This window comes from Metopolophium dirhodum, chromosome 8 (assembly GCF_019925205.1).
Source record: "Metopolophium dirhodum isolate CAU chromosome 8, ASM1992520v1, whole genome shotgun sequence".
In the NCBI taxonomy this organism is placed as follows: Eukaryota; Metazoa; Arthropoda; class Insecta; order Hemiptera; family Aphididae; genus Metopolophium; species Metopolophium dirhodum.
The window spans coordinates 8,734,571-8,758,428 of NC_083567.1; the positions used below are offsets into that span (position 1 = coordinate 8,734,571).

Here is a 23,858-nt window from a genome sequence, read left to right on the forward strand (position 1 = left end):
TAGGTATCGTATATAGGTATCAAAATAATATACATAATATCTTATTAGTGTTTTTACCAGCCAAGTGGCAAATATATTTTTAATGCACCGTTTTTGCGTTCTCGCAAAACATCGATAATCTAAAAGGAAAATCACAGTCGTCGGATAATTTAAGACGATCGAATATATATTTCGATATAGTATATATTCACTCAGAATATTATTTCAACAATTTATCACTAATCGTGGGTCTAACAAGTTTTTTAACCAGAAATTCGAATCCTTTAGTTTTTCCACTCACTGGTTATTCAAATAAATAGTAAAATTCTATCTACATGATCGATATTACTTATTCACAAAATAATATAATATATTTTTGTTTTTCTTGGTCATGTTGTTTTACCAACTAGTTTTTCGCAATAGTTTTTGTTCTTAATTATTAAACATTCACTGAAATAACGTTGTCGGTACACTTATATTATAATATATTCAAATTATTTGCATAAATAAAAACAAACCCTCGACCTATGCCATATGTGCTGCCGGTTGCCCTAATATTTTATCTTCTGGTGAATACTCACCTATTTTAATATGGTTTGTTGGAGATATATTTGTTCGATAAATGTGTATTGATTGTTGTAAACTAAGATATGTATTATATATGAAGTAACTATACTATATATTATGTAAATAACGTATTTCCTTTATACACTGCTGTCGCCGTATTCAATTAAAATATCATTCAGTTAATGGCGACGAATTTAAACATTATAGCTTATTGAAAAATAGTCGAACAATAATAAAGAATAGACACTTAAGACACAACGTGTCAACATGCTACAGTGTTCAGTGTTCTCTACATTAATATATTATATATAGGTCAACCGTCAACACAATATCCTAAAATTAATATGCACAACTGCAAAATTATATATCTTATACATACTGTAACTGTAGCGTTGGTTTTGACATTTATTTAATCAATATACCTACCACTGTATAATATGGAATAAGCAAGTGACGATTTTACTACCTATATCATTATAAAGAACATCCAATTAAATAGCGATTACGCATTCTACTGGTTGGTGTTAAGGTAAGCATTTATTAGAAAATTATAACGTTTTTATTTTTAAAAAATTTCCTCTATACGGATACTGTAAATTATAATAATATTATATTCACAAAATTTAAAATAAAAGTTACCAACAAATTAAGTTGTGCCTAAATGATTATAAAATATCAATGCTGAAGAATATCACACGTCAACATCATCGTTGAGTAGTTTAAAGATTGTTTAAAAGTTTTCATTATTTATCAAATTGCAAATCATTATGAGATAATGTGTTATTATAACTATATTATACGAATTGTTATCGATATTCTTTATAGACTTAAGCTGTACAATAGCTCTCATACCGCTGTGCCACGTCCTGTGTTAAGCGTGTCTAACAACAACAAAAAAAACGAAAAGGTGAAATCAAAATGTAAGTCTGCGTTTCTTTTCCACGCACCCGAATAATGTAAATTTACATAATAATGGTATACAATACATGTCATACACATTTATGCGCTTACGTTTATACCATATTATACATTTTTTTGGACAAACCCATTGTTAAGGTCGTGATTTTAGGGATATCAACCAGGGATATATATATATTCATAGTATTCGTGTAACATATAATACTTAGGATGTATCATTTCAAATAAGAGACTTAGGAGTTAGGAGTATAGTATATAGGTATTATGTATTAGGTATGTATACTTATTGCGAAAGAAAATATAGCCGTTGTGTATTCAATCGATTCCATTTTATTAATAAAAATTGTTTATGTACATAAAAAATTGAATTTCATAATATAGTTTAAGAAATATTTCACAGAAAATTCTCGACAAACCGTAAAATAACAAACATACTATATATAAGTAATTTACTTAACATTAAAAATAATTTAATTATAAAATAACAATATAGGTACACTTTGAGCAAAATGAATATTATAGTCGTAAATCGTTGACACATCCGTGGTTCATTCTGTACTCGATGTACAAAATACCAGTGTTGTGCCAGTAATACAACGCTATCACGACCAGGAAATGCCACCACTGATGCGATGATCCTATGTAATCTAATTTACCTGAAAAGCAGACAAATTTAATCATACAAATCGTTTTTATTTTACTGTTAACAATTCAAATTACATTTTTCGAATATAGTCGGGGTATAGTTATGGGGTCTGCGTAAAAAAATGTAAGATGTTACCTTTATATTAGACCTGATTATCGTACAATATAATATAATATATATAAACGATATATGTATATTATTTTCTTATTTTTTATCGATAGTATCATAATAATTTAATATTTAATAGTAGCTTATGTCAAATATGTCATGTGTGTGATTGTTAAAATAATAAGTGTTATGTTGTATATATTATTATATATTTAAATAATTTATATTTATTAGTGATCAAGGATTTAGGGTTGTTTAGTTTACGATTTTCGGATCAAACACGATACACTGAACTGCTAAAGCCCCTCAAAAATAATGGTCCATTCAGTAAGTAATCATTCAATTTAAATTCTTCAATTTAAAACAGTAAACAGTGTTAGATCTATAATATTAGGTTGTAATACTAGCCACTTGGTAATATTATGTCGTCTTACGACTTAGACAAGATATTTAATTAATATATTTTATATTATTATTTTTAATATTATTATTGTTCAACTATTTGAACTTTTTCGTCATGATATTTATTAAGTCTTTAATACTATTATTGATGACAGATCTTACAACCTTAAAAATAAATAGAATCCTACAATATTATTGCTATTGTTTTAAAAACGATCGTGTCAAAATGGGATAATGAATTCAGAATTTCAGAATTTCGCAAGAATTTGTTTTGCAAGGAACTGAAGAAATCATATTATCGAAGAATTAAATAAATATTTATTTAGAGTAAAATGGATTTTTTTCCAAGTGGATAAGTAGTAAGTACCTACCTCCTTCTAATAAAACATGTACGTTATATAGTCCGTTCTTTGCAGTTTTAATTGGTTATATACTTAGCTATAATATTATAAATAAGTAGGTACTAAAATATTTACCTTTGAAAAACCGTTCTGGCATTCTAGTAACGTAAATCAGGAACGCTAATCCGGAAATAAGGTACATATTTAAAATTCTTGATAACAATTTCTGAAAAAGGAAATAAACAAGATTCATTATTTATCTTTACGACAAAATTAAATAATTGTTTTTTATCTCGTTATAACAAACAAATGATCAGTAATTTAATGTTACTGGACATAATAATAATAACACAAATAAATTATAAATAATAATTTACACTAGATATTTTACTCGATGTTTGAATAAATATGATTTTTACATACTTAATATAGGTATATAACATAAAATTACTTGGGAAACTCATATACGTATATTTAACTAAATTACTAATATTATTAATTCAATCAAAGTTAAAGTTGTATATTTCCGTGTCATTTATAAGTTCTTTTTGGAGTTTAAAAATACAATTTAAATTTATCGACCATGTTCTCAAACTTAAATTTAATAGTTTAAAACGTGAATATATATTTATTTTTAATGGTGAAAATTAGCTAACTATTTATTTGAAATATATTTAAAAACTCGTGAGAAATAAATAATTATCTGATAGGTACAATAATCTAATCATAATTTACGAAAAACAAGAATATCTAATTACGTTGTCTACATAGATTTCAAAAACTAGTCCCAATTTTACTAGTTCTTTCAGTTTCTTCAGTGTTAATTTCTATAATAAAAAATATAAAATAGTATAAAACGCCTATATGCTTATAGTTGAGGTTTCTAACATATTATGTATAATTATTGAAATGTGTAATATGTTTAATTATTTATATTTTTTTTTTTTTTTATTTTTAAACAAGAGAATTGTACAATCTGTAATTTAAAGATTTTCAATAAGCACAAGTGATAAAAGAATAATATAGAAAAAAAGAAATAATAGGGTAATAACAAACGGGTTGATAATTACGATTATTTACAACAATTCAGACAGGGGGCATGAGAGAAGAGACCATCCATTGATGGGAATTATTTATATAATTTTTTTTTACTTTTAAACAATTAATACAATAATGTATATGCGTAAGTTAATCAATTGAATTTTAATTCAAGATATTTATATATCACTTATAACTTTGAAAATAATAGACACCTTTAATAGAGTATAGATGGCTGAAAATTTAATAATTAATATTCCTTAAACTGTAGTTGAATAAAGCTTTAACTTGATGCTATATGCATTTGGATATTTATAAGGATTAGATTTTAGATTTATTCAAACTTTTTATATGCAGGGTATGTTTGAAACAATATACGTGTTCTAAATTTTTCTATACGCATTAATGCATTATTAATAAGAGTTTCAATATGTTTTTTCATAAATTATTCATAGCATTAACTATATTGCTGTATGTACAATTGTGTTTGACATAATATGCTTTAACAATAGTAATTAAAATTAAATAAAATTTATTAAGGCCTTATCTAGGAATCACAAATTTTTTTGTTCATTTCGTTTGTAATAATAGCGAAATATTAGATACTATAGTTAGTACATAAATAATATAACACAGATATTTTCAAAACGTGATAATATTATAATAAGTAATATTATACGTACTTTTGGTTAAGTACCTATATCATATTATTTCCAACAAAAACGTAGGTAGGTAACTAAACATTTATATAAATATATTAACATAAATCCTAAAAAGCATCACGACCGCGAGCATGTATATTTATATTAATATTAATATATTATTAATGCAGTTTTTTAATTGTGATTGTTATCATTATTATTATTATTAACAGTGTAATATTAAATATACCATATAGCAATACTTACGGCCACTATTGGATTTTCCCATCCACCCATGATTATCACCCAGTGACACGTCGGTATCACTCCGTATGCTGCCCAACACACAAATGAGATCATTTTCAAATTATCACTTGCTTTTAGCTTTGGTAATTGCAATCCCATGACAGTTACAAATATAAAGAACACCGTGGATAAGTAAAACATTCGATGTACCTGGAAAATACACGAGATACCGCACTAGGTTTTAGTTAATGTATTTAAAGAATTAACTGTATATTAATATTATAAGACGTCCAATGAATATAATGCGCATACTGAAACGAAATCGTTCACTTACGGGATGACACCAAAAAGCGTAATAAATTCCTGACAAGTAGATTCCCAACAAGCTCAGCGCTATGCCGAACAAGTCAAAAGATAAGAAACAGTTGAAATGTTTTTCAGATTTGCACGAAAACGTGTGGTACATAGTCGATGATGCCATGCTAATCTGAAAATACGATAAAAATTACATAGGTAAGTAAATATTATTTAAATGAAACACGTGTGGTACAAACGATGATATAAACCATTTTAGGTATACCTAGTATTAAAACTATGATCTTTAAAAATCAGTGACATTAATAACATTTTACATGAAAATAAATTCAAACATACATAAGACTGCAAAATAGATTTTAAAATATTTTATAGTACATAGTACATTAAAAGTTTTTTATCTGCAACTCGAGACGCTCACTTACTCGATATATATATAGGTACCTATACTCTCTCGCTCGGACAATAAATCGAAAACATCACTTTATTACTTAATTTACAATGATCATTAAACAACATTTTCTGTTCAACCAAATACTTTTGAGAACCAAATTTATATTCAACAAAATTCTCTACCGTACAATTTATTTTTTGCCCGTGAGACTTCGTAATATACTAAAACAAGGGAGTTTCGTGTATTTAAATGATTATTTGGATAACATTTTATTCAAATGATAATGCTCTACTCTGGTTATAAATACCTGAAAACATCCGAGTAGTAGACCCACGACAAGCTTATCGAACGGTGAAGCGTGAATATTCAACAGTAACAAGTCATAAATTGTTAGTCCAAAAAACAGCATCCAGCCAAAAACATGTGACCAAATATTTATGGTTTCATTAGTCAGCCAAAAAGCGCTAAAACAAAAAGGTAACAAACTACCAATTAGTATAATCATTTTTTTTTTTATTAATATAACCAATAAAATATAAATTAATTAAATAATACATTTTAAAATTTGTCCTTGTGTGATCGTTAATGCATTATTATAACTTGATAACTACTTATTTTGTTTTAGAATGGATGACTTTATGTTTTTCTATAACAGTTAAGCAGCTAATAATATGTTTTTTTTTTTGCTATTATGATTACAATTAAATTAATATCCGAAGCTTGAAGGAGCATCATCATTCAAAATAACACAAGTTAATGAAGGTCATTGTCATTTTTTATTGACAATTTCAATGATCTGCACATCGTCAAACATTACATTGAAGGTTAGAATATGTATATTCAAATTTAATTTTTATAATATATTATACATAATTATATCTTTTTTATCGAAAAATTTTGTTAAATTGAGTTATAGTATTATTTTCCTTAATTATTTAATTATTTGAACTAAATCCATATTGAATTATAGTTCACTTAGTTTGTAAGTCCTTAAAGTCCAAGCACTGTAAACCCACCCAAAGATGGAAAATTAAAATGTAATATTATTTTATTACTCTGTAGTAAAAGTTTCTATTTAGTTAAAATAAAATTAACATAGTTGTGTAATATTACATTACTTTTTTGTAATAGTGTGAATGTGAAATATAAACTTTATTCGTTTGTTGGCTGAATATTTTATATGAACAATTCAATAAGTTCAGCTAATGGTTAAAATCAAATTCGAACAACTTTTTCATGAAATTATTTTAGATGCAACGATTTGGTTTAATCATTTGAAAACCTTCGTTTTTAACGATTCATTTTTTTTTTCCATAAATTGAAGTGTTTTTTTTTATAATGCTCAATAAAATACAAGGTAGTTCTATCAGATGACGCTGTGAAAAAATTATCTTTAAATTTACTATATATTTTTATTGCGATATGATCGAACTCCATTTGATGTATATTATATTGTAATTACCATAATTAATTATATTATATAAATTGCTAATATAGAAAATACATAAAGAATTAGCATACCTCTCTATACACATTTTTGTCGATAGACTCGCTCTATAGCCGGATGTAATATATGGATTGGATTGTAAATGTGGTTCAACTTCATGGAATTGCAGTAACGATAATTCTTTTACACTCCTCGACAACAACGAATCTTTTGATTTCTTCAAGAATTCTTTGTGGTCCTAAAAAAAGTACATAATATTATAATCATCGTTGAGTTTTTATAAACAATATATATCTTCATATAATCATTTAAAGGTGGATAATTATAATACATATTAAACACGTGTACATGTAATTGACTATAGTCAATAGGTATACATATTTAGTACATACATATATATATAATAAATAACAAAAAAAAAATAGAAGGTTAATTTATTCACTGTTGTATGTATTACAATATAATGTAATTTTATAACAAATGTTTACTAGTTTTTTATTACAAATATTAAATTCTGTATTCCAAGTCTCTGTGTAAGTATACTGCGTATACTATTTATTAAATATTCGTGCAAATAACAGATCAAAATAATATTATAATGTGATTTTTATGATGCAATTAAACTATTTAAAATTTAAATTTATCAATGATTAGATTTTAATATTATGTTATGGGTATGAAGCGTATAAATTTTATTGATTGCAGAAATAGTCAATACAATTTAGATGTTTTAATTTATAACTCGGTGTAGTAATATAATAAACCTAACACCTATTATAGTTATACTCAAGTTATTATGCTTTTATATGTAGGTACCTTTTTAGACATGTCATACTAATCATACTATACCGTCTATACCTCGAATAGTTTATGTTATCTTTCAGGCTATATAATAACGATATTACAATACAATTAATTTAAATTATTGTTTATAGCTACCTACCTAATATAAAAACTTTCTTTTTCATATGATTTGGATTTGGCCCGTTATTATTAAGGCTATTATTGCTGTGATAATTTTATAATTTTTTCATATGTATGTAGGTACCTATACGCTCGCAGAAGTGGTGTAATTAGAAATTTGAATTGGAGAAGGGGACTTTTTTCAAATTTGTTTGTTTACGTTTGTTTATGTGTAATGAAATATTAATATATATACATATATAAATTATGTATTGGTACAATGGTAGGTTAGGCTAACCTAACCTATACATGCATTTAAAAACAAGCTTATGATAAAACTTCTAATAATATGTTAATCATTTTAAGGTAATACGATTTCTTAAAAATATTAAAATATTATTGGTTTAAATTAATTTTCTCATTTAAAATGCCGTTTTATAAATGAACTAGAGTTTATTTTATTTTTTCAATTTAAGAGGTCTGGAGACAATAACTGAATATCCCTTTGCAGCTCCTTCGTATGTTTGTTTTAACACTTTGTACATTTTTAACATTACTTGAATACATTCATTTAGTATTTTGAATGCTGTTTTTACTGTCTCGTTTCGGGTATTGGTACCGAAAATCGACCAGAAAATGTTCGGAGTGGAATTTATAATCACCCAAGCACGCTCACTCCCCTTTCATCCTTTAATATTACATCGATTAAATTTCTGATTTTGGGAATTTCTAAGTAAATATAATGTATATTTTAAGGATCATATATTTTTATAATTTTACGACACTGAGATTTAAATACTTAATATTACATACAGTGCGCACGTATCACCGCGGACATTACGAAGAGGCGTGTGGCCGTGTCGGCGACCACCAGCAAATTCGCCGACAATAAGGAAATATAATTAGCCCTCGTGAGTTTTTAGCACTCGCGGGCTACAACGAAGTTTTGAAGGGGAAATAATGATGTTTAAAAACACTTGAACTTGACAGGAGTGCGATAATCGTACAATCGTCACCGGGACGTCAAAGACCGTGCTGCTATAGCAGTGTTTGTGTTTCGCATTATTCGTACGCTGCTAATTTGTATGGCGCGGACACGTCGAAATGGCACAAGGTGTTTAAAATTCTCAGGTCATTTCCGTGTGCCCATAATATATTATACGTACTTCTAATGTTGTTATTGTTATCATATATATCGTATTGTAACAACGTCGTCTCCGGCATAAGGTCGCACGCATAGTATCACGCAAACTCGTTAATTGAATTTTTCGCGAAAACCCAACACTGTATAACATGATAATAATAATATGATGCATGCGCACACACCGTATTCATTATATTATGCCTGTTTGGCTACACCTATGCCTTATTATAGTGGACACCAATGCCTTACAATTACCATATTGTACACCTATTATGTGGTACCTATAACCTATATGGTACATATACCCCCGAGACGAGACGATAGAGTGTCGTTCGGCAGGCGGAAACATTTTTTGGGTTTGGCAAACATTGTTATTACGACGGTCGACGGCTTAGGTTTTACTTTTAAATTGATTTTATTAATATAAAATATGTTGTATAATATACTACATAAATACGAATATTATAATCACATGTACGCCTAATTTATTATTTAAAAAATAAAAATAAATGCGGTGACTATACAGCAGTTGTAGCGTCTTATTATTAGGTACCTATAGGTATAACTACACCGTTTGAAAATCGAGCGAAATGTCATATTATTATTATTTGTACATATTTTATAGGAGTGCACTTTTTTTATTAGAAAATAACAACGACACGCACAACAACGGTTGAGAGAGACGTATTATAATTTATATGGTACCTAAATACCTGGTAACATTATTATTATACGTTGCGCAGTACGTGAGAAATACGCGTAGTTCTAGGTATAATATTATAATTATGTAGCCATGTATTGGAATATTAAACTAGTAAACACTGCGAATAAAATCGCGTCGCAAATATATAATAACATTTGGCTGGTACGGATTTAATATTATTTTTGTAAACATCTATTGGTTTTGAACGAAATAAAACCTGTACACTAATCATTTAAGACCTGAAGTATTAGTGCGTGACTACAGGTTTTTTTTGTTGTTTTTTTCAATGGGTGGTGGAGAGGACTGTCCTTTCAAAGAATTTACCTTTATTACATTATACCTAAATTATTTTATTTTACAGCGGTTGGAATTTGAAATATATCTCGTTTTGATTAATATACGATTTAATCAATAAAAAGAAAAATCTAGTATTATAATATTAATTTGTGTATCCTACATGGCTATATATAGGATATAGGTGCAGCCTAAAATTAATATATTTTACTTATTTTTTATTCACTGCGCGCCAAGAGACCCAGAGGCAACCACTACCGTGTCCCGCTGAATTATCTGCGAGCTGTAATTTGTAGTAGTTATCTAAATATTTATAGTATACCTAAATACAGATGTGATTTTATAAATTTGTCATTTTGTCAATATTATCATAATATAATATACACGCCTGGCGTCACGTAGTTACAAAAATATTGTTGTACAGCAGTATTGTAGTAACGTAAACAACTCGAAGTGGTATAATAATAAAATAATAGTAAGATAATTATCACGCCATACAGTTGTTTTATCCGTTTTCGGCTCAATGTGGTGCGTCGTAGCCTAACCCAAGACGGACAACAGGAAAAGCCGTATCTATAATACCCACATAATATATAATATTATGATATCGTAATAATCATACAGTCGAGCCTCATTGATAACTCAAATTTTTTCACGCCCCTAGAAGTGTTATTGAGGTATATAACTCGAAAAATACTTAAGTCGAATTTATTTTTAATCCCCTTGAGATTCGAGTTATCGAGGCTCGAATGTAATATGATACGTACGTTGGTGACATTCTCTCGGCTGGAACGAATACCTCATAGTGTCTGCTATTTTTTTAAAAAAAATTATCACGGTCTCCTATAAGTACCTAGATATTAAATATCTACTGCAATTACTACATTGCGACATCATCTCAAAATATATCTTTCTGTTAGCGTTCATATTATGTTATATGTTATTATTGACGTGCGTTTGTTATGTCTATGTGGTATGCGGCGATGTGCACAGTAAAGAAAATCATATAAATACGCTTAAAAGTGTTTATACAAGCAGACGAAACGCGTTTTCAAAACTATGAAAAAAAATTCTATCCTATTCGTTTGTTTACACAGGAAACGCGTGCAGTATACGCGGAAATCCATAAATCTGAATAATTTTAGTTCAATCATTGACCTAACAATCCTACACAAACCTGTAGCCGTGGCAATGTACGTGTTTAGCGGTCGTTCTAACGAGATTAAAAAATATTTCGATTCCGTATAAAAACTCAACTGACCGCAGTGCTGAATGCTGAAAAATCAACTGCTATAGGTGAATACTTGATGAACGGTAGGAATATTAAAGTATTAAACGATGGGTTAGCTATGGTTATTATACAGATTAATTACAACTACATAAATTATATTATATAATATTATTAAAACTAGTTGTCCCGCCCGGCGTTTCCCGTGCCAACAATTTTTTTTTTTTTTTTTTTTTTTTTTTTTTTTATTGAGTAACCCGCGGCAACATAGGCCATTGGGTGTGGGGAGGGTACTGTAGGTTTTATATTGGGTAGGTTTGGTAGGTTTTATATTGGGTAGGTTGGTACACGTGTGTGTTGTGTTTGGCAGAATTTCTAATGGGGCACCCGTAGGTTTCTGCCGTGCCCCGGGGTGGGGGGATGGCGGCACTTGTTCTCCGGACACCGTGACTTGCCCGAAGAAAAATGCCGCCCAGTGGCCGGGAGTCGAACCCGCGACTGCCAGCGCCGCAGTCGACGCGTTAGACCGCTCGGCCACCTCGTCCCCCACACGCCAACAATTTATTTTCTTATAAATATAATTGTAAAAGAATGTATATGCCATATTTCTGCAAATTATTATAATAGTTATATAATATGTAACCAATGGGAACCATATAAATAAACAAAGAATATATTCTTTTTCGGTGGCTGAGAGGGGCACCCTCCAATTCTCAAGGAGTATATTAATATAACTTTTATTGAAAATATGGTCCAGTAGTTTTTGAATATTCATTTCGGATAAACTAACACTTATAACCAACATTATGTAACCTATATATTTTATAATTATATACCTTAAGGTTGTCGTTGGTTATAGCAGCTCTTAAAAGTTAAAATATAGGCTCTGATCCGGTCAGTTATTTTATTTCCACAACAACCAGCCCAACAATTGGACTAGCAATCAAAGATGGTCAAATTCCCAACTTGAACCCCCACCACCCTCAAATGATGCCACTGACTTTATGCACGGAGGACAAAAATCATTAGGTAAACGACTCGTCTAGTCAAACGACCTGCACGCCGCTCGTCGTGATTAACATTACTTTAGTTATTAATATTATAGTAATGACTAATGAGTAATTATACAAATTTTTCAACTCCATGTGGTTTTATTTTGTCGTCATTAATTTTTTATTTTAAATTTCGATTTGTTAATATTTAGGTGTTTGTTTTGATGATCGTCACGTACTGAAGAGTGGTATTACGCAAAACACCGAGTTTGCATTCAAAATTTTCCAATATGTATTCAATACACGATCGACATTGAAAGCTATACGCAGGATTATTTTTTCAGACGTTCAGTACTGAATAGCTTACGAAATATTTTGGAATAAGGTGTCTCCACCTACTACCTATATTATATTATATGCCTATATGCATATACCTTGTGGCTTGTGGCTTGTTCCAAAATATATGGGTACACGCAATATATTTTAGATGACATATATTATTCGAATAGAAGCGATGATTACAAATGAATAACACAATAATATTGTCGGAATAATAATTTTAGTATAGTTCACTTATAATATACCAATATATGTTTATATTGTTTATATAGTAAGTACCTACTGTTCAAAACTCTTCGAAATTAAATATGAATACTATTTTTTTGCAATTGATATATTTTACTACAAAAAGAAAAAAGAAAAAAATGCAATCAATTTTAAAATTATATCCCCGCGACTATAAATGGACCTTGAATAGTTGTACAATGTCATACATAATTTAAAAAATACCTAATAAGTTATATTATTGTAATTAATCGATTATCATAAAGTGTGAAATAAACGTACCTAAACTTTTTTTTTACTTGTTTACACTGTAATAATTATAACTATAATAATTATCGCGATAACCTTAGACTTAATTTAATAACATTATTGATTGTTGTTTGTATTGTGAGCTTAAAGGCGTATTAGTTTTTGGTTTAATTACTAAATAGTTTTTGATTTCAGACATCGGCTTTTTTTGGTGTTTGGTAAATCGGACTTGGTAGGTACTTCTTTTTGTCAGCCAACAGCCCTACACCTTCACAATACCATACAATAAACGCGTTGTACATATTCATGCGTGCTTCAGGTATTATGTAAATGCGTTTTACTGTCAGTATCATAGAAATTAAACGTATAATTCCAAATGTAGGTTGGTATATGTCAATTAATTTTTTCTCACTATATCGACTCATATAATATAATGTGTCGGTTCGAATTGCGAGTAGGTAAGGTCATAAACCAAACACATGTTAAATTATTCAACGTCGTATTATTCAAATTTACAGTCTGCGGTATAAAATTGATACCTATGTATTAAATAGTGAACCACAAGAATACCAGATATAATTGATTAAAGTGTACATTTTCACCAAATAAAACCATAACATCTCAAATAATTGAATATTTTATACACATACAACATATTATAAAATTGACCTCCAGAACACTTCCTGCAACTAAATATTCAGGAAAGACTAATTCGCAAGAATAGTAGATAATACTGGAATATTTAGTAGTGGTTTACATGATATTCATTTTAATACTACGTTCTGGTGTAGGTACTATCATTATAATTCAACTCGGGTAGACCTCTATATTAAGGAACTTCCTTCCCGATCTTATTCATTAGTAAATTGTAATCTTTTTTACGTCATAAACTCCATCCGTTGTAGGTATACAGTGCCATAGCGTTGTGCAGTCTGTTTACATTAAGTATACATTAAGTACAATAAATTATAGATTTAAAAGAATACACACTAAACCTTTAATATTAAATAAATTTAAACAACGTTCCTCATAGCCGACTTATATAATTTATAATTACTGATATCGTGTAATTAAAAATTACACGCTCGAGAAGTCGAACAGTGCGGAAATGAATTTTGCACAATATTGCAAGTAAAAATAATAAAATTCTAGTTAGTTTTTTTATACAAATAAAACTGACAGGATTTTAAGTTTAATATCATCGTTTCACATTATATTGGTGCAGTCCCACTATAGGCGTATTCTCCTCTCCTGAGTCCTGACCCGATTCCTCGTCAAATTTTCTTATTGTACCTATTAGGTATATTAAATTAAACAGATTGTAAATATGTCAAATGATATTTTATTTTTAAAAAAAATCATCATTATATTATATTATATCATATTATCTACTGTTTTCTTCATACAAAATATCGACAACCCGTTCATATTGAGTTGCGAAACAGGTAACCGTCATTACCTGTTTAAATACTACCTGTACCTATTTACGATGTGTAAAAATTAAATGTGCAAATATAATATTTATACGCGTTTTTAACAAGGATTCCGTGAATTTATTCATTCATAGGTACCTATGTATTATTAGTTATTATTGCATGTAATATTATTGTATCGTACATAATAGATTTTTGTCGTCGTCACACGGTCAGTTTACTTTAAAAAGTCTGAAATTAGGAGATGACAATATTATTATTATTAATTATGTGAAAGTCAAAATCATTTATGTGGTGTACCAGTACCATGTACAGAATACAATCGCGACTAAAGACGTCTGTCGTTTTTATATATTATAATTATAATATACATATATATATACACACTCGCACTTAAATTTGAAACTTCTTGTAGATCGATCACGATCGATATAATATATTATCATTGTGGCGCCAAAGATCAAAGTCATGTAAATATATGTACCAATTTATTTATAATTTATACACGTGTTAAATTTCGGTTCATCTAAAAATTTCGGCACAACGAAAACGGCTTATGGAGTTTTGTGGAACAACGATGATTAGTTTTTTCGTAATTCGTGTATAATAGATACTACTGTGATATTATAATACGTGTTGAGTACGAAAAGGCGCTTCGTAGTAATAAATTGTGTTCCGGATTATTATTGTAATTAAATTGAAAAATATTTATCGTCCAGCAGTTATCGTTCACCATTCGTATATTTTTATTACCTCAAAACGTTACGAAAATTCCGGTCGTCGTCCTGCCGTTTACCTTTTTATTATTAACACCTAATAGCAACAATAGACGTATTTTGACGTAGAACAATAGATCGGAGGTTATCGGATAATTCCTCGGCATGTTTATATAATGTACCTATATTGTAGTGTATACAATATACATTGCGTCTACGGTCAATCGCTCGTTTTATTTTCATGGCGTAGGTACAAACCGCAAACAAATCAATAATCGAATAAACAAACAATAAACAAAATACATTTATTGAAAGTAAAATGATCAGTACGAGCTTCATCCTAGGTAAATATCAAACGCAGACTTGTATAGTTATATTTACATAAAAAATCGCAATAGATAAAAAATGATAAACAGCACAGCAAATAATACAATATAGATCAATTTACAATATTATGTGCTTTATATATAATACAGATACCTAAACTCTACACAATATTTTACGAACCACATTACGTCATTGCGATACAGACGTGGGAGTCGATTTTTAAGGGTTTCGTCGCCCTTGTGCGAAAACAAAAACTCAAATTACACATCCTACTCACATCACACTCCACACACAACCGCATAAGCTAATTGTTTTTGTGACCACAAACAATATTATTTTCCTTTTTTCATCAAAAGTTTATATATAGTTATCAATTACAGAAGTGGATACAAAATTCCAAGTTCAACCAAAACCAGAAAACTGTTCGAAATGTTCAAAAATCCATTAACAAAATGTCTATCGTTGAAACTCTGTATCAAATATAATAGTACCTATAATAATAAGAGTACCTATATAGGTTATCTACTGTAATAGTTTTACATAGCATAAAAATTCAATTTGGCCACAAAACGTTTAGATAGCTGTTATACAGAGTATATACACTATAATCACTGCAGGTAATAACATACTAAATACATTTTTATAATTGTTGTAAGTCGTTTACATTATTTGTAATCGCACTTATATTATTAGGTACATAGCTCGTCGATCCAATTCTCATTGCCGCGTGGAGGTATATTACTAATCGCCATTCACGCGTAGGTATTTCGTGTATAGTTGTTGGCTATTTTATGAAAGCATGAAATGTATATAACGACATTTTAAATTATATCTGAAATGTATGTTAAACGTATAATGTGCTAATATCGTATGCTTTTGGTTTAGTGACCAAAATCGTATAACTAAACGTTCAACATATGGATTGATTGTAAAGGCTTCAAAAATAATTTTCTCAGTACCTATATAATGCAGGTAGCTGTGATGGATTCTCGCGCAAATAAGAATCACATTTAGTTTAGAAAGCATAACTATTGTAAAGTGCGCACACCGGACGAATTCTAATATAATGTCAACTACAAGTGATTTTCAACACTGAGCACACAGATTGACCTCAATATTCACAGCCGATACAATTTTTTGATTTAGGTAGCTATTGCCGTATAGGTGTACTTTTTAATTTTAATTCATAATATTTTACTATTGTTATATTTATAATTTATATACGAGACAACCTGTTGTTGATATATACTCAATGACACACGTGCAGTATATTATATTATAAATTGATTTTATATCATTGTATATTATATTATATAGTTACCAACTGTTGTGCTATTGCCGACGACTGTTGTAACTGTAAACTATACCTATATATTTGTAAATATGAATAAAAAACATGGGTTGGTACCTATACTTATACTGGAATTATATACACATATACATCACGGATCCACAGAAAAAATGTTCTCGGCTCTCGTAATTGTTTTTTAGCGGTTTAATTACATAATATATATTTATATTCGTATGTAAAATAAGTAAAAATGACTGAAACGTTTCACGGGTATTGATGCTACTGATTCTTCTAGCATCTCTCTAAATATTTTTATCCGTATTAATTCAAAAGATGACGCTCGAAAATCGCCCATTTTGTTTGCCACACATACCTAACACGACATGACCCGTGCACTTATATAACACATGCTATTGATTTATAGTAATAGCAATATACAGTGTTACTAAGAATTTGTGTACCTGTAACTGCTATAGTACATGGCCAGGATAACTGAAGAGGACGCTACACCCGCATGTGTTGTCTCCGTCTTACAAATGTACAACGTAGCAAAAACTGTTTTGCGCGGGAAAGAACCGAGAAGGCTACAATCATAACTAAGAAACGAGATTTTCTCCACATAAAAATGAGAACTTTGGCTGTGCAATGTTGTTTTAATTTTTTTGATATCACTTATATGAAAAAAGTTCTTACTGTTTCAAAAACCGTTATTGTTTGTGTTTTTCAAACTTGAAAAACTTTTTTCATATAAATGATATCAAAAAAATAAAAATAACGTTGTACAGCCAAAGTTCTCTTTTGTATGTGGTGAAAATCTCGTTTCTTAGTTATGATTGTAGCCTTCTCGGTTCTTTCCCGCGCATAACAGTTTTTGCTATGTTGTGCATTTGTAAGACGGAGACAACGCATGCGGGTATAGCGTCCTCGTGAGTTTTAGAAACATTTGGAAAAGATAAGACGAATTACGGTCAAAACATAGATTTGTATATATATACTGCCTCCTTAGTTCCTCTCTCGATGACCCTGATTCAAGCGCTGACTGTTGGTATGTCAACATTTTAAATGGATTTAAAGATATTATAATTTGCGATGTTACGAAAAAAAACACCTATAAGAGTCTATATAATATTGCAGAATATGTTTTAAGTACGCTTGTTAAATTGTTTTTTTTTCTTGAAAATATCAATATTGTGTTCTACTGTTGGCAATTATTTTTTTGTTCAAATATTACACGGAGGAATTTGAAGGATCTCAAGGTCAAGGCCTCTAAATTATCTAAAAGGTATATTTAGACTTCAAGATCTTCAGTCATGTTTGCCGTTTGGTACACGAATGATATTATACAATATAATTTATTGTGTGTTACATACTTAGATAATATGTACTTCACATATCGATGGTCGTCTGTAACAAACCGCCCGTATACTTTTAACCTAGACCTATTACATCATATTACTGCAGAAGACATCTAACATATATAGATACTATATAGTGCGTAATAAATGCGCCATGGCCCATGAACGATGAACCTATATACTATATATAGTATATAGTGACCAGTGCCCGGTGGTGTTCATTTGGTACATAATTTATAGTATCGTAATACTTATGTATATGAAATTCTTAAATAATATTCTTCTTCGGCATTAGTTCTCCCGAGAAAATGTAGGTACATATCCATTATCCATGATTCTCGACGATAGTCATACTTTATTATTCTCTTACTTTTTTTATAGGTCATTATTCACACATTTCTCATTCGATGTGTATCGTTTCCCAATTATGACATAATTAACCGTTGGAGCGAACTGGTCCGTAAGGCGAGGAGAGAAGAGAATATGATTCGGGACAAATCTTTAAAATAATAAATACCTTTATGTTTAAAATATTATAACCCTTAGGCCTCGGTGGGTTTCGTAAAGAAGAAAAAAACATAAATAAAATGGTGTAATAATAATATGATGGCACGTGCATAATAGTTTCAAAGACAATTATTATTGTTACATATGTGAAATAATTTACAACATAAATACGATCTATTGGCCATTTTCGATCGAAATCAATCGGCAACAACACACATATAAAGGTATATAGCAATATACAGGTATTAATAGGTATAAATGTATAATATGTATTACTATAATATATATATATATATATACCGTTTATATAAATATAGGTCACATGTATAGCACTCGTATCCCGCCTATATATTATAATCATAGTGATAGTTTAGGTACCTATGTACAAGTATTTTTCGTATCGTACAGCATAATATATAATTAAAATTATAAAACTCGCTGCAGCATATTATGTTTATAGCGTGTAGAGTGTACCTATTATATAGTATAACCATATAGGTAAATTAAAATATATATCACATGTGTACAAATTGCGTTTGGTAAATTATATTATAATGATTATCGTGGCACGTTAATATAATACTATCGGATTCGTGTGAATATAATGGGTACAACGGCGTTTGTTTAGTCAATTTCGATTATTTTAAACACCAGTGCGTGGGTGGTAGGTAAAATATATTAGGTAATATGCAGCAAATACCATAATATAGTAGCATAATAATATAATATAATATATTCTATATATATGCCTACCTAGTAGTAAACAAATACTATTTGTGTACGAACACACGAGAACTTTAGGATTAGGTTATTACTTATTTGCATTCATTTTATAACATATAAATAAATACATACTTCATTAAATGCAGTTTACACAATTATAATTTATATATATTATATTATATACGAAATATATGCAATTTATACATATATTTAAAAGATATGCATATAGGAATAATATAATAGGTAACCATTGCTTGTTGGTTACCAAACGGTTCCGGTATCAGAGAACAAAAATTATTTATAATTTATTTTGCATTTAACATTTTTAAAAATAATAACACATTTTTAACCTTGCCTCTTTTGAAACAGTACTAAGTATGTATGAAGTGAGCAGGAATTTGTGTTGTCAAAAACGGGAGCTGTTTGGGAATAATTGACGTATTTGTACAGTGGGAATAGTTTGGAAATTTACACTTTTGTAAAACGGAAGCCTGCAAATGTGCTAAAACCTATATTTTGGCGTATACTGTTGTGAGATGGTCTTGAATTTTGCCCCTCCCCTCTAGACAATAGAAAATTTGTTGAATTTATTCTTGTATAAATATTATGCTACTGCAGCAGTTTTTTGTATGCATTATTTCCCCTTATACCCCGAGTCTAATATATAATAATATACCAATAATGACTCCAATGATTATAACGAACTCGGCCTTCACGCAGTACATGATATAATTCGTACAATATAAATTATCATATTATTATTTGTCTTGTCCAGTGCCCCACCGCAGCAGTCGACTGCAATAATATTATAATTTATATTATACGCATAGGTTGGCTTATTTATAATATTATATTTAATAATCATAAAATGTGTATTATAGGTATGCTCGTCGTCGTCCAATAAATATGGACATATTATAGCTTATAATATTCGAGAGTATTATAAGCCCGAGGACGAACACGCCAATCAGTATTATATAGGTATATCATAGATACGACCTCGCAGATGAATATTGGGCCGGCGGGGACATACGTTTTGTGCATACGATGTGATGAAAAAAAACGCTGAAGAAACTATAAAGTGGTTTCTATGATGCAAGTCAACATTTTTAGCCAAAAAATATACGGATTTAGTCCCTTATTATGTTAATTGTTAGGTTTGGTTAAGCTCGGCTGGTATAAGGTATAGTATACATATTTCTTTACAATAGTTACATAAGCGACTGTATGAACTACTTAACAATGCAACTTTACTAGACTTTCAAAACATAATACATATTATGTTACCTACTTCTAAGTTCTAATTATTGTGATTATTTGTGAACATTTTTAATAAGCTAAAATAGATCGATGATTTGAAGTTAAAAAAACTGTGAATGAACAGTATTTTTTTCTGACAAAAAGTTATCATACCTAGTACATAAGGTATTGCCAAATTATTATAACTAAAGAAAATGATAGCTAAAAAATTGAAAAGGTTATATTTTAGACGGAAAGGGAAACTGTTTGTTTGTTCGTGAAATAACTAAGTATGAGGTTATTGCGATAAAAAATTAAAAACCAACTATCGCTCGTGCTTGCCCTATTGGCTATTATATACATTGAGTTTATATTGTCACCCGATCTGTATAATTTGTATAATATATACAATATTTACGTGTACATTTTAATAAATTATTATGGCGTAAATTAACAACGGAAAATATACGTTTCCTATCCATACGCGACATTACGATTGCGTATATGACGTCACGTGGATTACCTATATTTCAATCATATTATATTAAGTTTTACTTTCAACGCATAAAAAAGAAATAATCAAGAAATAATTTGGAAATAAGACATAAAATAGTAACAATGTAATATTGTTGCCTTCCTCCGTCAATCATCTGGTAACTACAAAATATATTAGGTATATTTCAATAATTAAAAAAATCGTTGGTCAACATTTGTGTATGTAAGTATGATGCTGTATAATAAACCTATCAAACTGTAAATAACAAATATAGTAATTCTGTACACTTTCATTACTGTTGTTCCTTTAAATAAGGATTTGGAAAACCTACGACTATGAATTTGGCGAAGATGAAAGTCTGCCGCTTATTTTGGCAGAGAAAATAATATCCTTTCTGGCTTCTCGGAACAAATTTCTGATCTCGCCATTCTGTGTTTAATATTACACCTATCGTTTCCAGATAACCAGTAGCGACGTAGTAGCACCAAAAAAAAAAAACACAAATTTATTAGCATATTTTCAGTGTAGGTACCTACCTAAATATATCGAGTGCCTGCATGCACTCTTATACCTAGCGTTTAAGTTACCTGCAGGCTGTAGCAGCTCGATACTTACGACTATTGCGTGGCGCGTTTTTTAAGCCTACGATATACCCTACGGCCGTCGATATTTTCTTCGTTTATCGACCTCACGACTAATTCACCACCAAACGTCCAACGCATATATTTAAAAGAATATAATAAAATATTATCAGTTCGTATGTATATAGGTTCAACGGTTTAACATTTTTAAATACATACTCGACTAACCTATATACTATAATGCATATAATATTATGCAGATGTCGGACTGGTGTCATGCTATATCGCGACGGTGCCATTTCCGCAATTACTATTGTTTTCGACGATTTTAATTTTACCTTTGATCGTGCCTTATCCTGCAGAGTTTTAAGAAAGAAAATAAAGGTTGAAGTTGGCGAATTAATTTCCAATTTTTAAAACATATTTTTTATTCGTCACTCTAGCGTGTTTATCTTTTTAGTATTTAAATTTTTTTTCTGTAATCATATTGAGTTGTTGAGATGAGTAGAAATCGTTTTTATTTTTAGTTTTTGACACGCAAGGCATATACTAATAATTATTAATTTCTTATTGACTATTAAAATATTTAATGATTGAATTAATGTTTACATTAAAATGTAAGTTGGAAATAGCTTTACCTAAAGGTCATATTACAATCGTCAAAAATGGCACAGACAGACTCACCCAATCCAACAGAAACCGGTAAATTCGGAAAAAAAATTTTCTGTACGTATATAACGGTTTATGAATAATCACGATATGTATTCCTATACGTATAGGAATACAAGTATAGGTACATAATATCTAATATTAGTACAACCAGTCCACCAGGATTTTATATGAGCGGGGGTCCAAGAACTACAAATCTATTATTAACGAAATATAAACAATATTTTGCACAATAAACATGTCAACTATCCAATCAATCAAAAAATGCAACATAATATAGAAATAATCAAAACTTTTGATTGTTTATTTATTTGATATTTGACAGGGAGCGGGCCCGGAGTCCATCCCTTTCGGTGCGCCACCGGTACGTAAAATAACATTGTAAATTTAATGTATAAAGACGATGGTGGATACTGACCTTTAACTGGCTGTTGGTCCTCTGGTGCACTGCGGGCGGAGACGTCATGTACCCCTCCACGGTCATGGACTCCTTGGCGAAAACGCAACAGTCTGCCGAAGTGGAATCGATCATGATTTCGACGCGGGAGATTTCAATACCTAGCTGATATTATCGTAAGGGTGCACGATCTGGCTCGGGGGCTACGCGGTCGGCGCACTCGCGACTTGGAAAACCACCCGTGGAAACCCAACAATAATATTAATCAAACGCACCCTCTCAACGCTTTTCCCGTCGCTGTGCAACAGTATACCACAGACGGTGTTCGGCGTACACGATCGACGATCGTACGAGATATTACGCGGCGTATATACAATACCGATGGTAATTATATTTTATATTATAACGATCGCCTGCTGCAGTATAGAACCACAGCAATACGATATCGTACGATATTATTTTCACGCTCGCGTACTATCGTGGTCGTAGTCGTCGTCGTCGTCTTACGCGAATCCTGTATAAATATATGGCTCTGTGCGACGTGTCGCGCGAGTAATGCGGCGACTGCTCTGCGACGGGCACCTGTTGCGACTGTTGCGGCTACAATACTATCATCGTGCCAAATGTTGCGGCAGTGCGTATGGAATTATTATTATTATTAAAGTAGGCAGTGAGAAAACCGGTACCGGCGGTACCGATATAGTAAAAAATCACGCCATCGCCGACCACCACTCCGCTACCGGCATCGCTCGAGCGGACTTGGAACAAAAATAATAACAATAATAATAATAATAATGATTTAATATTATGTACGTGTATATAGTACGCGCGTATAGAGGTATACATTATGTACCTATACGTATATATAATAATAATAATAATAATAATTTGTACTGCGATAATAACGCGTATAATAATAATTGTAAATACGTCGTCGTCTTGCCCGTCAAAGTGGTGGAACGTTCGTTCACCTTGACGTTGTCGACGTTCGTATTATTTCGTAAC

The 23,858-nt window shown here is 30.1% G+C and overlaps 1 protein-coding gene across 1 annotated transcript; it reads right to left on the reverse strand.

The window, feature by feature from the left end:
* Positions 1–1,771: 1,771 nt before the first annotated feature.
* LOC132950994 (progestin and adipoQ receptor family member 3-like) lies at positions 1,772–23,472 on the reverse strand. The gene is made up of 7 exons (XM_061022647.1): positions 22,875–23,472; positions 7,117–7,280; positions 5,903–6,059; positions 5,221–5,373; positions 4,908–5,096; positions 3,097–3,187; positions 1,772–2,120 (listed from the first exon to the last, which is right to left on the reverse strand). Exons 1-7 carry the CDS (start codon positions 22,986–22,988, stop codon positions 1,981–1,983), a joined length of 1,008 nt encoding a protein of 335 aa, XP_060878630.1. The 5' UTR covers positions 22,989–23,472; the 3' UTR covers positions 1,772–1,980.
* Positions 23,473–23,858: the final 386 nt, after the last annotated feature.

Excerpts from the sequence above, each read along its gene's own strand:
- LOC132950994 (XM_061022647.1), bottom strand. The coding sequence starts at position 22,988 with ATGATCGATTCCACTTCGGCAGACTGTTGCGTTTTCGCCAAGGAGTCC. Across the intron at positions 7,281-22,874 it reads GGACCAACAGCCAGTTAAAG|GACCACAAAGAATTCTTGAA; the intron begins GTCAGTATCCAC and ends TACTTTTTTTAG. Across the intron at positions 5,097-5,220 it reads ACGCTTTTTGGTGTCATCCC|GTACATCGAATGTTTTACTT; the intron begins GTAAGTGAACGA and ends TGTATTTTCCAG.